General features: G+C 49.5%; 2 protein-coding genes across 2 annotated transcripts in view; one reads left to right on the top strand and one right to left on the bottom strand.

The window, feature by feature from the left end:
- Positions 1–3,578: 3,578 nt before the first annotated feature.
- On the top strand, positions 3,579–7,088 carry LOC311312482 (uncharacterized protein). The gene is made up of 3 exons (XM_084442444.1): positions 3,579–3,649; positions 3,959–4,253; positions 5,097–7,088. The coding sequence occupies exons 1-3, from the start codon at positions 3,623–3,625 to the stop codon at positions 6,656–6,658; spliced, it is 1,884 nt and encodes a 627-aa protein (XP_084298570.1). The 5' UTR covers positions 3,579–3,622; the 3' UTR covers positions 6,659–7,088.
- Positions 7,089–8,160: 1,072 nt separating this feature from the next.
- LOC311311883 (discoidin, CUB and LCCL domain-containing protein 1) overlaps positions 8,161–15,115 on the bottom strand; it is a gene marked incomplete at its 3' end in the record, with an annotated part of 15,734 nt that continues 8,779 nt past the window's right edge. The window contains exons 6-15 of the mRNA XM_084441679.1: positions 15,027–15,115; positions 13,800–13,837; positions 13,465–13,659; positions 12,732–12,844; positions 12,409–12,583; positions 11,902–11,994; positions 11,565–11,658; positions 11,394–11,434; positions 9,954–10,061; positions 8,161–8,588 (exon numbers count right to left, since the gene is read on the bottom strand). The exon at positions 15,027–15,115 is cut by the window's right edge and continues 45 nt beyond it. Coding sequence (XP_084297805.1) covers positions 8,161–8,588; positions 9,954–10,061; positions 11,394–11,434; positions 11,565–11,658; positions 11,902–11,994; positions 12,409–12,583; positions 12,732–12,844; positions 13,465–13,659; positions 13,800–13,837; positions 15,027–15,115 — 1,374 coding nt within the window. The remainder of the gene's footprint in view (positions 8,589–9,953; positions 10,062–11,393; positions 11,435–11,564; positions 11,659–11,901; positions 11,995–12,408; positions 12,584–12,731; positions 12,845–13,464; positions 13,660–13,799; positions 13,838–15,026) is intronic.

Here is a 15,115-nt window from a genome sequence, read left to right as displayed (position 1 = left end):
GCCAGTGATTTTTTTCAAGTCTACTTTGGTGTAACGGCTTATTATAGTCTTTATGTTCAGCACTCTTATCGGGATACTGTACCAGTCCAGATGAATTGAATGCTGTTATTGAAATGATTCACTCCTGAAATGATTGTCTCTCCATAGCTGCTCTGGGAGCTGGGTAACATCGGTCCATCATGTTAGATGGAGTCTACCGATGGATGTTAGCTACATTATTAGAGGGAGGAAAAGGGGACGGACATTTTTATAGGGCTTACTAAGGTTATTATTGTTTAAGCACGATATCAATATCTTGTATTTCCACCACATTCCAAGCATTCTTGTTCCAGTGCAATTTGACTATCCCATCTGAATTCCTACATTGGGTTTGCAATTGACCCAGTGCTCAGTATGGGACATGTGTATCCTGATATCAGACAGAATTGTGAACTTGTGTTACGCTACACTCCGTTGAGATCTTCAGTCTAGAGACCAACAACTAACACCATGACAACGGTGCTAGTCCTGCCTGTAGCGCTGATTGGCTAATCGTTAGTCCCCCGCAGGCCATTGGACCAATTTTTTTTTTTTTTATTTAATCGTAAAAAATGCTGTGTCATGTTACGATGCCAGAGCCAAGAATCAGTCAACTCGGTAGATAGGGCGGATTCAAAGTTGGACCCAGACTAGGCCATATGCCATGACCATTATCCAGAGGGGGATATTTTTAATGCTCACATTGTCCTGCATGCTCTGATAACTAAGTTAGGGTGTCTTTTCAGCCTATATATTTTGTAGTCAGTCATTGAATTATGTATTATTTTTCTTTCTGTTCTGTAAACTGTTGTAGGGGACATCTGTTTTCATGTTTGAAGGGTTATAATTTTTGCCATCATGTTGAATGTCTACATGAATTTTAAGGGGTTTTGTATACCAGATTAAAAAAAAAAGTTTTATCTTATTCTGACATCATAAAGTCTACAAATAAAGATCAATGTTCAAATTCAAAGTTTTATTCGTCACATAATCATACTGGTACTATGTACAATCAATGAAATGTTTATTGCTAGTTCCTAAAATGTAGTGTAAAAAGGAAGAAAAAAAGGGGAAAATATATATTTTTTAACAATGAGCTTAAAGGAGAGATGAATGTTCAGTTGAGTTCAATAGATATAGAAGTATACATATTGATCTAGAGATGATAGGTATATCTATAATGTCGAAAATATATTATAGATATTAACTAAACATACTCACAGAATGTATATATATATATATTCTAACGCGTATAAATATAAGGTGCTGATGAGATTAGTGTTAATAATTACTGGACCTCGAGCCACATATGACACACAAACACACGCAAGTGATCGGCGACACCCAACACAAATATCTTCAGTGGTCGCCGGTGGAATTTGTCCCCTGCATTTCACCCATCCAGCTGTCCTCCTCCAGGAGCAGTGGGCAGCCTCGTCAGTGGCGCCCGGGGACCAAGTCCAAGTGCTCAGTCCAGGTCCTGGTCAGGGACAGGACTGAAGAGCGATTTGTTGATCTTTTTATATTGGGGTTCTTGTGAGGAAACCCTTGTGAAAATGGGGAGAACATGCAAACAGCTGTTGGGGGCGGGGATCCTGTTGAGTGCAATGAGCAGGTCTGGACAGTGTCCTCATCCTGGCCTGAGGGTAGAAGCTCCTTCTGAGCTGCCTCTCTGAGCTGGCCTTGTGGACACTGTACCTCCTCCCTGAATGCAGCAGAGAGAAGAATCCATTATCCGGGTGGCTGGGATCCTTCACCATCCTCCTGGCCTTGGTCTTCCCCCGCCTGGTGTAGATGTGCTGGAGGTGATACATCCCTCTGACTGCACCACTCTCTGAGAGCCTGGCCTCTGTCTTGCATGGTGCTGCTCCCATAGCAGGCAGTGATGTTCTCAATTGTATATAAACAAAGTATCTGAGGAGACACTCTGAATCTCCTCAGTGGTCTGAGGGGAAGCAGCCTCTGCCTTGACTTCCTTACCACAGTGTCTATGAATGGAGTTTGTGTCAGGTCCTTGGTGATCTGGACACCAGGATACTTGAAGTTGTCCACCCTCTCCACTGGGAACCCAGTTGATGTTTAGAGGGCTGTAGGTCCTCTCCTGCTTCCTCCCGTAGTCGACTAGCATCTCCTTCGTCTTGCTGACGTTCAGGTGGAGGTTGTTGTCCTGATACCAACTAATCACGCCCCCCACCTCATCCAGGTGGGCCTTCTCAGTGTTGTTGGAGATCAGGCCTACAGAACCACAGCTGAAACATCGGCGAACTTGACGATGGAGTTGGAATCAGAGGCGGCTACGCACTACGTAGTAAAGAAATGAATCTGGTCTTCTGTCTCCATTTCATCTTATTCTGTTACATATTGGTAAGCAATCAAAGCCTACACTGTAAAAACAACAATGTAAAAAAAACAAAAAAAAATAACATGTCTGGCAGCAAAAGTTGCCAAACATTGTCAATTTACAGATTATAACCTTTATTTTATGGTTAATATTTTTTAACAAAAGTAGTTTACTGTATTTTTATGGCATTTGCACTTAATATAGAAAAACAAAGAAGATCTCTAAAATAATACAGTACATTTCTGTGAAATAACTAGTAGTGCTGGTGGGCCCAGTATTTCAAAATATACAATCTGCATTAGAATGATCAGGATAGTATTTGGGGTAAAATTGGGTATTTCAAACCAGGATATGTGATCCTGATCCTCCAACATTGGGATATGGATTTGGTAATCCAATCCTACCCAGAATCCTTCAAATGACGTTCTTGGGTATTTCAAGATTCTAATTTGGAGATTAGGATAGTTTTGATACTAAAAATCAGGATTATCCTGATCCCACTGGAAGGATGGATTCAAGGTGGATGAAGAGACATGTAGGATACATGGCACATATTTAATCATTATTTTATTATGATTGCATATTAAAGTAGCCTAACACAGACCATACCAAAACAATATCCATTTTAAATTAAATAATTAACAAATAAAATATTCTCAAAACCCCAAGCCCTTAGAAAAATAGGTAGGTGCGAGTACAAGAATGTCACACATCACTCATTCTGATCCAGTTTTCAATTACTGGGCCCAGATGATTATTGTCTATTGATGATAATGGTCTGACTGTATATGAATTTAGTTGGTGTTATCACTAATACCAAACCCCTGAACAAAGACATATCTTGGAAATGATTGTGATAAAAATGTTTTAGAAATTCAATATCAGACATAATCTTATTTTGACAAGGATAATAGTAAAATGTACAGTGTATCTTTAAATTATACCACCTCTGCTCTACCGCCTCTTCTCTGGGAAAAAAAACTACACATGTTGTCACATGGTGGAGAAGGCCGGAAATAATGTGTGTGCCCAACGCCACCTTCCGACGGATATTTAATAAAATAAAAAACTGGGTTCCTGAAGCCAGCGCGCTCAGCAGCTCCTCTTTCGGCCTTTATATGGCGCTTTTACAGATGTTTTGAACCCTTGTTCAAACAGACAGCTGTTGAATCTTGTTGCTCCGTCTGCATAAAGAAACGTCTGTACCGCTAATAGCTACTGTACATCACCACATTCTTATGTAACAGTTAGCCTAGGCCAACCATGGACAAAGACAAGTTCGCTGTAAACGTGAGTAGCGCTAGCTGTGTATTTTGCCATCGCACATAAAATAACAATGACCGTAATGTTATAATGATTTCAAATATTGATATACGTTACAAAATTAATAAAACGGCAGTCTAAAACATGCATGATAAAGACCATCGATAGAAATCCACCGATCTATCCTTAAACTGTATGAAGTTTTTTTTATTACCACTACCAGTCTAGAATGCATGCATGCCTGCGTGAAGCGTAGAACACCGTAGAAAGACCTGGACATCTGTATACGTCCTCCTTATCTATAATTAAATGGTTCTCTGTGTCGCCTCCCCGTAGCATCCTCCCAACACCTCCTGGTTAGAGATGCAGCAGTTCATTGGGGATCTGATGGCGTCTGGTGGAAGCACCTATAGCCAATCAGTAAGAGACCTGAGCCAGCAAGAGGCACTCCGTGCAGTCTGGGAGACCACAGGGAGTGAGTCTCAGAGGCTGAAAGACCTCCACCCAGCTCCAGCAGCACCACTACAACCCAGGAAGGTCCAGGACAAACCAGGTCCCAGCTTCGGCCGTCAGCCGCTGGCTGAGTCAGGAGAAGCAGCCGGAGAGGCCAGAGACGGCGCGGGAGCTCAGGGTGAGTGAGCCGGTTTATTATGGAGTCCCTAGTCATAGCCAGACCTCTCTCCACTTTTACACTTGGTTTACTCTGTTCCAGTGCAGGAGAAATGTCTGGCTTCACTCGTTACCATTCGGGGATATGGGGGGCGGTGGGGGGGGGGGGTGTATTTAAACAAGGCATTCCCAAACTGTGAGGCGGGCCTCCCCTGTGGGGTCCCAAAGAAATTCAGGGGAGGTGTGGAGGGATGGTTAGAAAAAAACAAAAACATGAAAAACATGTTTTTTATTTTTGAAATGTCTATGGTTTTTATGAATTAAAGGTCAGAAGATCTAAATAAATAATAGGAGAGATTTTGTGGATAGTGCAGAGAGAGCCTCCCCCCGCAGGCATGAATGTATTGTGCGAAAACGTTAACGTTAACTAGCAGCAGGTGCCACCGAGCTAATTTAGCTGTGTAACGTTATGGGCTGCCTTGCAAAATGGACAAATTTGGAGGGGGTTGGGGCGGTGCGGATGTGACACTGTTTTCAGAGGGGAGGCCCACATTGATGGGATTTGGGAAGGAGGAGCCGGGATTCCAACCACCGACCGTACGATCATCGGATCACCGTCTCTACCTCCTGAGCCACAGCTGCCCCACATGGGCGAATGACCATCGTCTGCCGAGGCGAAATTTGCGTCATTATTTCACCAAAGTTGAACCCCCACGTGAAGGAACGATGCAAATTTATTTCGCCACCAGAAGCGAATGTTTTATTCGCCTCTTCCCTCGCATGGAACAGAAGTGAACGGAAGTGGAATATTAATTTCGCACCATTAACGTCATCTCTTATTTCTGTTCTTCTCCACCACACACAGTCCAGCATCATACCTGCACCTGCCCCGGCTGCCCCTACTCCTCCTCGTACCCGTTCGCTCCTCCTTCCCTCCACACCCTGAAACCCAGAGGAGCCCCGCCCTCCCCTGACCCGACTCGTCGTCCTCCCAAGGGCCCGGGCGCCGCCTCTCTGGGTGACCAGGGCCGCGAGGAGGCGGACGAGCCCAGCAGCACCAGCTCCCAGCGGGAACCCGGTCGTCTCCGCGGGCATGACCCCGGCGCCAGCGCCGACGCCCCCCTGGCGGGCTCCCGCCTGCCCGCCTACCCCTGCCTCTGCTGCCCCTGCAGCTTCCAGACCTGCGGTCAGCTGCTGCATCGCCAGCAGGGGGCGGCGGCGGCGGAGGGCCAGCCCTTCCCCCACGCCCACGCCCATCACCACTTCCACCACCACCACTGCCCCTTTACCTCCTGCCTACCCTGCCCCACGCTGGTCCACGCCCACCCCGCATCGGCACCGCCCCCTGGCCTCTTCCCCTGCCTGCCCTGCCAGTGCTCCCTCACCACCTGCTGCGCCCGGCTGCTCCGCCACCAGCCCGGCCACGCCCCGCAGCGAGAGGAGGGCGGTGGCGGCGGGGGAGGGGCCACCCTGGGCCCGACGCATCCCTGCATGCACTGCCCCGCCTCCTTCCCCCGGCCCTCGCAGCTGCTGCAGCACCAGCGCTCCCAGCACGCCCACAAGCCCGCCGGCTTCCTCTGCGTGGAGTGCGGCCGCCAGTTCAACTCGCACAGCAACCTGCGCATCCACCTCAACGTGCACACGGGCGCGCGGCCCTACTGCTGTCCCGATTGCGGCAAGAGCTTCAGCCAGTCGGGGGCGCTGAAGATCCACCGGCGGATCCACACGGGGGAGAGGCCCTACACCTGCTCCTACTGCGGGAGGGGGTTCCCCCACCTGGCCGGGGTCCGGGCCCACCAGAGGACCCACACGGGGGAGAAGCCCTACCGCTGCCCCCAGTGTGGGAAGTGCTTCACCCAGTCGGGGGCCCTGAAGATCCACACCCGCATCCACACGGGGGAGAGGCCGTTCGCCTGCGGCGTCTGTGGGAAGGGCTTCTCCAACCGCTCGGGGGTCCGCTTCCACCACCGCACCGTCCACGGGCCGGGCCCCGAGCCGGGGGGGGTGGGGAGGACGGCCGGGGGCCCCGCCGGCTGGGGCGCCGCCAGACAGGGCGGCCCGCCCGTGGAGGCCAGCCATCACAGCGCCGGTCCGGCCGCCGGCGTCGGGCTGAGCGCGTGCAGCGACTCCCGTGCGGGCGTAAACCCCGGGGGCGCCCCCCCGGCCCCAAGAATGGGTCCCCCGGGGACCGGTGTCGCCGTCAGGCCTGAAAACAAGCCCCAGTCCCTGACCCAGTCCCTGAGCGCGGGCGGGACAAGCCTGTCCGGCAGGGCGGAGTCGTGCGGTGAGAAGGATGGTTCTGGAAGGACACTGATGTACGCATGTGAGGACTGTGGTCTGCGCTTCTGCGACGCCCCCTCCAGGAACCGACACCAGACTCTGGAGCACTACTCCACCGAGGAGGGAGGGGAAACACGGAGGGAGTGACTTGGATTGGGAAGGCGATGAGAGTCTACCTTCACACAGGTCACACTCGGTTACGCTCCACTGATCAGTCTGGACTTCTCTGGACATCTCCAACGATTTTTTTCAGATTATGTTTTGACCGGCCAATCGGGGACTGTGTTTGGACTGCTGTTCTGAACGTAGCCGCTGATTGGTTCTCGTGGTAAAACAGTCTCCCGAAGGATCGAGCGTGGTAACGTTAACATTAGTACAATAAACAGCCATGAGTGCAGTTATTGAAGAAATAGACTCAACGATTAAACAAGATGCACTAGCGGAGTTTCACAGAGGAAAATACGTTTTCGCTGTTCTTCCGACTGGATTTTGGGAAAGTTTTGTTAAACTGATTGGCTGAAGGAGTTAGTCTGTCAAGGCAAGTAGTCCCGCCCACTCAAATTGTTCTAGATGGGGGGAAGGCCAGACTGATCTGCAGACTGAAAGTGAGCTCACCAGATCAGGATGGTCTCACGAGATCAGGATGGTCTCACCAGATCAGGATGGTCTCACCGGATCAGGATGGTCTCACGGGATCAGGATGGTCTCACGAGATCAGGATGGTCTCACGAGATCAGGATGGTCTCACCAAATCAGGATGGTCTCACGAGGCCAGTGAGATGTGGCCTGTAAGAATGTACACCAGCCCCCATAGACAATCTTTTCAAATACTGATTCTGTATAAACTGTTTATTGGCTTACTGTAAGGCTTACAGTGTAAAGCTTGGCAGCAGTTTTGCACCTTAATGTTATAGCTTGTTGTGCCTTTATCTCAGATGAAATTTTATCTATTTCTCTGTAAATGTAATTTTTCTACTGTTCTGTGTACAGTATAACTTATCGTTATAATGGTGAACAAAGGAAAATTGTATACTGGAGATGCAAGAGAAAAATATTAATTTTCAATAGCACTATCTAGTGGACACAAATGATCACAGCAACTAAAATAATATTCTGCAAATACATCCTTCTGAATGACCATAATGACCTGCCTGTAATGTGTTCAACTGGAATGTTACACAACATAAAGTACATTTAAATCATTCCATATATTTAACTTTTTATTGTGTCTACTGTTCTTCTCTGCATCGTTTCATTGTTTTGATATATACAATGTTCTATTCAGAACGTTCTTTTAAAGATCCAGTTTGTGATTCAATAATAAACCATCAATAAACAACTGATAAGTCTATGAAGCATTTTCATTAAGCATTTTGCTTGTTTTGTATATGTGGGACTAATGGACAGAGTCCAGCAGAGCTGGGATGCCTGTAAGGAAATGTGTACACAGCATGTCACACACACTGTGTGATAATCCTCTGCTCTTGCATAGTGTTCCAATACCAGCTCTCTTCCAAAAAATCTGGATGCAGGACTCTTCAGAAGAAGAAGGTGCAGGGTCAGCTGCAGGCTGCAGTTTGGATAGAATGTCCTCTAGAGAGTCTTCCACAGCCAATCAGAAGTGAGTATGTCCGCCTCCTCCTCGGTTTTCAGAAAGCCTCGTCGTAGGTGTGCTGTAGTAGGGAGTCGGAGGACTGGGGCTCTGCGTACAACGCGCTGGCCGGGCGCGGCCCGCTGGCGTGGAGTGACGGCGTGCAGTAGCCGTTGGACAGCTCCCTGTGAGAGGGGCAGTCGTACACGGCCTGGGGTGCTGTCCTTGCGGCGCCACTAGGGGGAGCTGCCATCCGAGGCCCGTGCGCGGCGCTCTGCGCGGCCAGGCCGGGCTCCGGGGGCGGGTCGCTGAACGGCGTGGCGTACTCCGGCTCGGGCGGGAGCGGCTCGGCGTACTCCGGCAGCTGCCCGGGGGTGTCGTAGTGGTTGAAGATGAAGGGGGTGGTGTAGCCCTCGTCCACGGCTGGACGAAAAGTTGAGGAGCCAAGCTTCAGTCCCACGGCCGTCAAATCAGGCTCTGCGTAGTCTGGGGAGAGACGCGCGACAAACCAGAATATATCACATCAGACTCTGCGTAGTCTGGGGAGAGACGCACGACAAACCAGAATATATCACATCAGGCTCTGCGTAGTCTGGGGAGAGACGCACGACAAACCAGAATATATCACATCAGGCTCTGCGTAGTCTGGGGAGAGACGCGCGACAAACTAGAATATATCACATCAGGCTCTGCGTAGTCTGGGGAGAGACGAGCGACAAACCAGAATATATCACATCAGGCTCTGCGTAGTCTGGGGAGAGACGCGCGACAAACCAGAATATATCACATCAGGCTCTGCGTAGTCTGGGGAGAGACGCGCGACAAACCAGAATATATCAGAGATCAACGGGTTTCGTTGAGTGACAGTAAAAGTAGTGCCACTTACCAGTCACACCACATACAGTAACACTGTAGCCATGATTCTTTTACGCAATAAAAATAGAAAAAGCCTCACAGTAAGTACTTTCTGTGGAAACAAAAAGCTATTAGAATTCAAGTGTTGCTTTGAATCTTTTTTTTGGTCCAAATCTTGAACAGTATTCTCTCATACTCAGCAGGACTCCTAACAGGGCGCTGTTGAGCTGACTGGCCACCAACAATGCCCTCTAGTGAGAGGCTGGGACGGGGCCTGACGAGGGGGGGGGGGGCGCCCGCCAGAGGGGTGAGGGGGACGCCGCCCTCGCCCCTCCGCCCACAGGGAGCCTCGGGGAGGCGGCTATTTTAATAAGGCCGACTTCAGATAGGGCTACGATTGTCTTAGCCGCTGACCCGCTGTCTTGTTTATCGCTGGGCTTCTCAGTAAAGGGCCTTCTCGTATGGGGGGGGGGGGGGGGGGGGGCCTTTATCAGCCTCCAATTAAAGGGTCCCTTTCAGAGCGGGTCTACGGACCAAAGAAAGGAATGTTTATACTGCAGCTGGGCGACGCGCCGAGCCAAGGGGAAGAATGGACAGCCCAGGGAGAAAGCTGTTTGCCTGTCAAGCCGGCTCTGAGCTCCCGAAATGGGCCGGCCGAGCCTGACGATGTGAGGGAGAGAGAGAGAGAAAGAGAGAGAGGGATGGAGAGAGAGAGAGAGAAGGAGAGAGAGAGGGAGAGAAAGGGAGGGAGAGAGAGAGGGAGCGAGAGAAGGAGGGAGAGAGAGAGGGAGAGAGAGAGAGAGAGAGAGAGAGAGAGGACAGGAGGGAGGGAGGGGGGGGCAGAGCAGGACTTTCCAGTAATGAAGAAGTGACTGCTGTCTTCACGGCTCGGAGACTGAAGTGAAAACATCATGTCAGGAAAACAGGGAAAAAGATAAGAGCTGATGTTGGGTCTGGGTTGCTCCAGGCGGGTTGAGCTGGTTTGCGTGTGCTTACCGTTGAGAGGGGGGTTGGGTAGAGCGTCGTGGACATTCCGCTCCACGGGGTAAGACGTGTGCTCTGGCTCCGGGCAGGGAAGACTCTTCCCTTGGGAGATCTGGCACACTTGTGGACAGAGAGACAAAAACACTGTCACAGAGAGAGAGGGCCTAGTCCAGGGGTCTCAAACTCAAATTGGCTTGGGGCCACTGCTGGTATCGTCAACTCATAGGAGGGCCACTTCAATGTCAACTTCAACTACTACTAACTATAAGAAAGTGCAATATTTCTGAAAATGTCATTTTTCATTTCCATAACTAGACTCACAACTCAGTCTTTAAATGTTGCAAGACTATTCCATAACTAACATTTTCATCATACAAATTGAAACCGGTTTCCATTCATTTTCTATGTTAACAGTTAGTGCTGCAAATCTTTTTTCCTTACTTTTATTTTATCTTGAATAGCCTACATTTGTACTTGCAAGATGCATCACTACTGTAAGCCTGCCATGGACCTGCATTTATTAAAGTTCAAGTTTGTTTCCATTTCTTACCAGACACATGAATACATTTGTAGGCTACTACTCTATTTCTTGCTGGACATATCTTGAAAGACTGAGACATTAGCCCTCTCAGCTGTGTGGCTCGTTTTTTCCTCTCGTCTCCCTATGACACTGTTCCCCATGTTTAGTAATGAATAGCTCTTGACATTACTGTATATTCCTTTAGAACGGCGACTTTATTCTTGCATATCAGGCAGGTAGCATTTCCATTGAACTCCACAAAAAATACTGCAATGTCCATCTTTCTTGAAACCGTCTGTGTTCCTAACGTAATCATAACCATGAAAACAGCCTCTCAGTGGCGAGCTGCATTCCGTTCATAGTTCATAGTCGCATGGGGATTGATTGCACCTGTGACTGTATGCAACATTCACCTTGCGTGCTGCGCACAATAACAATTTCGGCCCACATTTGAGTGACTTGAATTTCGCATTATATGCCTGCCTGCCGGCGCCGTTTACAAGAAATTATTTTGCGGCCGGATTACATTATATTTCTGACATCAAGTCGCGGGCCGGATGGAGTGGTGTGGCGGGCCGCAAATGGCCCGCGGGCCGCGAGTTTGAGACCCTCTCTCATCTCCACACTTCGTGTAGCTGTGCCAGCGCTGGAGAAAGGTCTGGCCGCACTCATGACCATTCAGGGATATAGGGGGGGGACACTGTATTCCTTTAAACCAATCATAATCATCTTCGGCGGAGCAGTTGCTAGGTTGTTGTTGTTTCAAGTTGACTGATTGGCCGACCACATGAATCGGCGCCACTGATTGGGCAGTAATAAACAAATGACAAGGCTTATTCCCCAAAAACCTACATCCGTTGAGTCAGACTACAGAGGGACTAACACAGAACACAAGAGGAGAGAAAAAAACACGATCAGTGGACGAGACATACCTGTGGGTAAGGAGAACTTCTTAATATGTGCTGCTTTTCTTCTGAAAGGATAGAGTAGGATATTAAGCCAAAAACACTGATCAAGCCAATATTATTATGTTTGTGAGTCTATAGTAAAACATGTTCGGTTACAGTATCATATTCAGGTAATACAGTGATGCTGGACCGTACCTCCTCTTCCACCAGACTCCAGCCAACAGACAACTCACACACAGGATCAATCCCAGGACCACGCCCACGGCCACTATCATTGGCTGACTGGAACCTGCAGGTGCACAGGAGGACCAATGAGAATGATAGGCATTCTAGTCATCAATAATGAAAAAAAAACATGCAACAGCTCTAAAATAAATGCTTAGCAATGTACAGTACTGTATATAAGTATGTGTACTGTATTCAATGCAGTACTGTTTCTACGATCAATAATACAAGGAATACTAGGGCCGAGGCCTCCTATAAGAAACAACTGGTGCATATTTATGAAGCGTACAACACCCTGAGCACATACTCCGGCTAGAGTCTGTTATGATGACCGGGCCATGCGTGGGAACCGGATTGGGGAGAGACGTTGTGTTGACAACCACCTTCACGGCCGTGGAACCTATACAGGCAGCGGGAGGGAATGACTCGATCAAAATGTGTTGTCGGTACAATCACACCCGACCTGAGACCCTCATCGTACTGCAACACCACACCAAGGACAGGTCATCTGATACTAGTCTCGCACAGCCAGGCCTAACCCCACACGTCTGTGCCAGCACTGGAGAAAGGTCTGGCTGGACTCTACCATTCAGGGATAGGGGGGACATTTCTTTAAACCAATCACAATCGTCGTGGGCGGAGCGGGCGCTAGGTAGTTGATGTTAAACGTAGTCTGGACTGAATCTGATTGGGCCGGGAATCAGATCCGTCTCTACTGATTGGGTGGTAACGAAAGACAAGGCGTATCCCCAATACCTCCATCAGACTAATTTAGTACTAGGACAGGCTGTGGGGGGGGGGGGTGCAGGCTTACCCCCGGCGGAGCGGTCTCTAGGGAGCGCCCGGAGGACAGGACACCCCAGGACCTGGACATGAGCGGACGCTCTCCCTTGCCAGCTCCGGGGCTGCAGACGGACGTAGCGCGCCACCACGGGGGGGAACAGACTGTTCAGCACCCTCACATGACCGTCGGAGTGGGCCTCGAACACCTGCCAAGCAGCCGGGCTCAGTGAATCATTAACAAAGCACAATCTACTTCCTCTTTGTTCCACTGCCACCAACAAGCCCCTCTAAGTGTCAGTCCAGCACTGATAGAGGACCAGCGAAAAGGGTTACGACGTGCAAACACTAACATACCCGTCTCTCTCTGCTGAGCTCAGCTTTGTAAGCCTTCCAGCTCCTCCGGTCTCTGCTGAAGACCAGAGTGTAGGATTCTATGTAGAATTCAGGGGACCCGTCGGTTATTATGCCTGAGGAAACAGAACACTTGGTTCTCAAGTGTAGTGCACTTCCTGGTGAGCCTACAGAAGCTATGAGCTTGACAAAAGATGACACGTCTCGTAAGTTTAGTTGTAAAAAATGTAGTTTTAAAAAAGGAAGAAAAATATACAGGTAAAGACAGGCATGAAATCAAAAGGGTCAAAAAACTGTTTTTCTCCGTAGGCTTCTAATACATCCACGTCCTTTATTCTTTCTCAGGTCTGACGACACTACTAAGCAACACTGTAACACTACAGAAGCCTTACGGGTCCATACGAATATGCCATCTTGCAAAAAAAAAAAAATAATATATATATATAATACGAGTAACTGAAAATATGCAAATTAGGCTTTTACTAAATATGACTAAATATGGCTTTAACAGGGAGGTTTAGAGGCCAGAGAAGACAGAGCAGCTCAGACTGACTAGTGACAGAGCAGCTCATATACTGACCAGTGACAGAGCAGCTCATATACTGACCAGTGACAGAGCAGTTCATATACTGACCAGTGACAGAGCAGCTCATACTGACCAGTGACAGAGCAGCTCATACTGACCAGTGACAGAGCAGCTCAGACTGACCAGTGACAGAGCAGCTCATATACTGACCAGTGATGGTGCTTCGGTCACTGAGCTCCAGCTCCAGCCAGGGGTCGGTGTCATGGCTGTCCGCTGCCCAGGGTAGGACCCGCCCCGCAGAGTCCGTGTTCCTGGGGGACCAGAGCACTCGCTGCCCCAGACTGTCCACCTTCTCCCAGAACGAGGACGCGTTGAAGCCGGACACGGTCAGGTCATCCTTACATTCTGTCGGAAGGCAGAGGGAAGAAGGCCACCTCAATTTCTAAGGCACACACAAAACATGGAACACTAGAGAATAAGGATTTTGGTATTCGGTTTAAATAATTGGACAATACTGATTAGTAATGAATTGTAAATCCGAGTACCTTGGCTGAAGAGCAGTTTCTTTTCAGACAACGATCCCCTGTGAAAACAAGCATGTTCATGAACAGGGTCTCTAGAACCAGTAAGCAGCAGCATCCCTGCATCCAGCCAGTCCAGTCCAGACCAGACCAGACCAGACCAGTCCAGTCCAGACCAGACCAGACCAGTCCAGACCAGACCAGACCAGACCAGACCAGACCAGTCCAAACCAGACCAGACCAGACCAGACCAGTCCAGTCCAGTCCAGTCCAGTCCAGACCAGTTCAGACCGGACCAGACCAGACCAGACCAGACCAGTCCAGTCCAGTCCAGTCCAGTCCAGTCCAGTCCAGTCCAGACCAGACCAGACCAGTTCAGACCAGACCAGACCAGACCAGACCAGACCAGACCAGTCCAGACCAGACCAGACCAGTTCAGACCAGACCAGACCAGTCCAGACCAGACCAGACCAGACCAGACCAGTCCAGACCGGACCGGACCGGACCAGACCAGTCCAGTCCAGTCCAGTCCAGTCCAGACCAGACCAGACCAGACCAGACCAGACCAGACCAGAGCAGTCCAGTCCAGTCCAGTCCAGAGCAGTCCAGACCGGACCGGACCGGACCGGACCGGACCGGACCAGACCAGACCAGTCCAGTCCAGTCCAGTCTAGTCTAGTCTAGTCTAGTCTAGTCCAGTCCAGACCAGACCAGACCAGTCCAGTCCAGTCCAGACCAGTCCAGTCCAGTCCAGACCAGACCAGACCAGTCCAGACCAGACCAGAACAGTCCAGTCCAGTCCAGTCCAGTCCAGTCCAGTCCAGAGGCTGGGTGGAGATGGGCCTGAGCTCCTGCATAGCCTTTCTAGGTGTCATGTGCTGCTTATGTACCACCAGAATCCTATATCTAATCTTTCATAGCCAGACCTCTCTCTCCACACTTGGTTTACGCTGTTCCAGCGCTGGAGAAAGGTCTGGCTGGGCTGGACCATTCAGGGATGGGGGGGTCAAAACGCTTTAAACAATTTCTTTAAACCAATCGCAATCATCTTCGGCGGAGCGGTTGCTAGGTTGTTGTCGTGTCACATAGTCTGGAATTAATTTGATTGGGCGGACAACAAATTTCGGCATCACTGATTGCAGTAATAAATGAATGACAAGGCTTATCCCCAAAACCTACAGTACGTACATCCGTTGAATCAGACTATCCTCTATCTAATAGACCCGTGTCTTATGGTAGCAGATAACGTACATCTTGGACAGGATGCCGTTGGCGAAGCTGGACTCGTACAGCGTGAGGCTCCTCCCACGGGTCACAGAGACCTGGCCTCCCTGGCGGTC

The sequence above is a fragment of the Borostomias antarcticus genome, assembly GCF_949987555.1.
Source record: "Borostomias antarcticus genome assembly, chromosome: 8".
Taxonomy (NCBI): domain Eukaryota; kingdom Metazoa; phylum Chordata; class Actinopteri; order Stomiiformes; family Stomiidae; genus Borostomias; species Borostomias antarcticus.
This window is presented reverse-complemented; position numbering and strand designations above follow the sequence as displayed.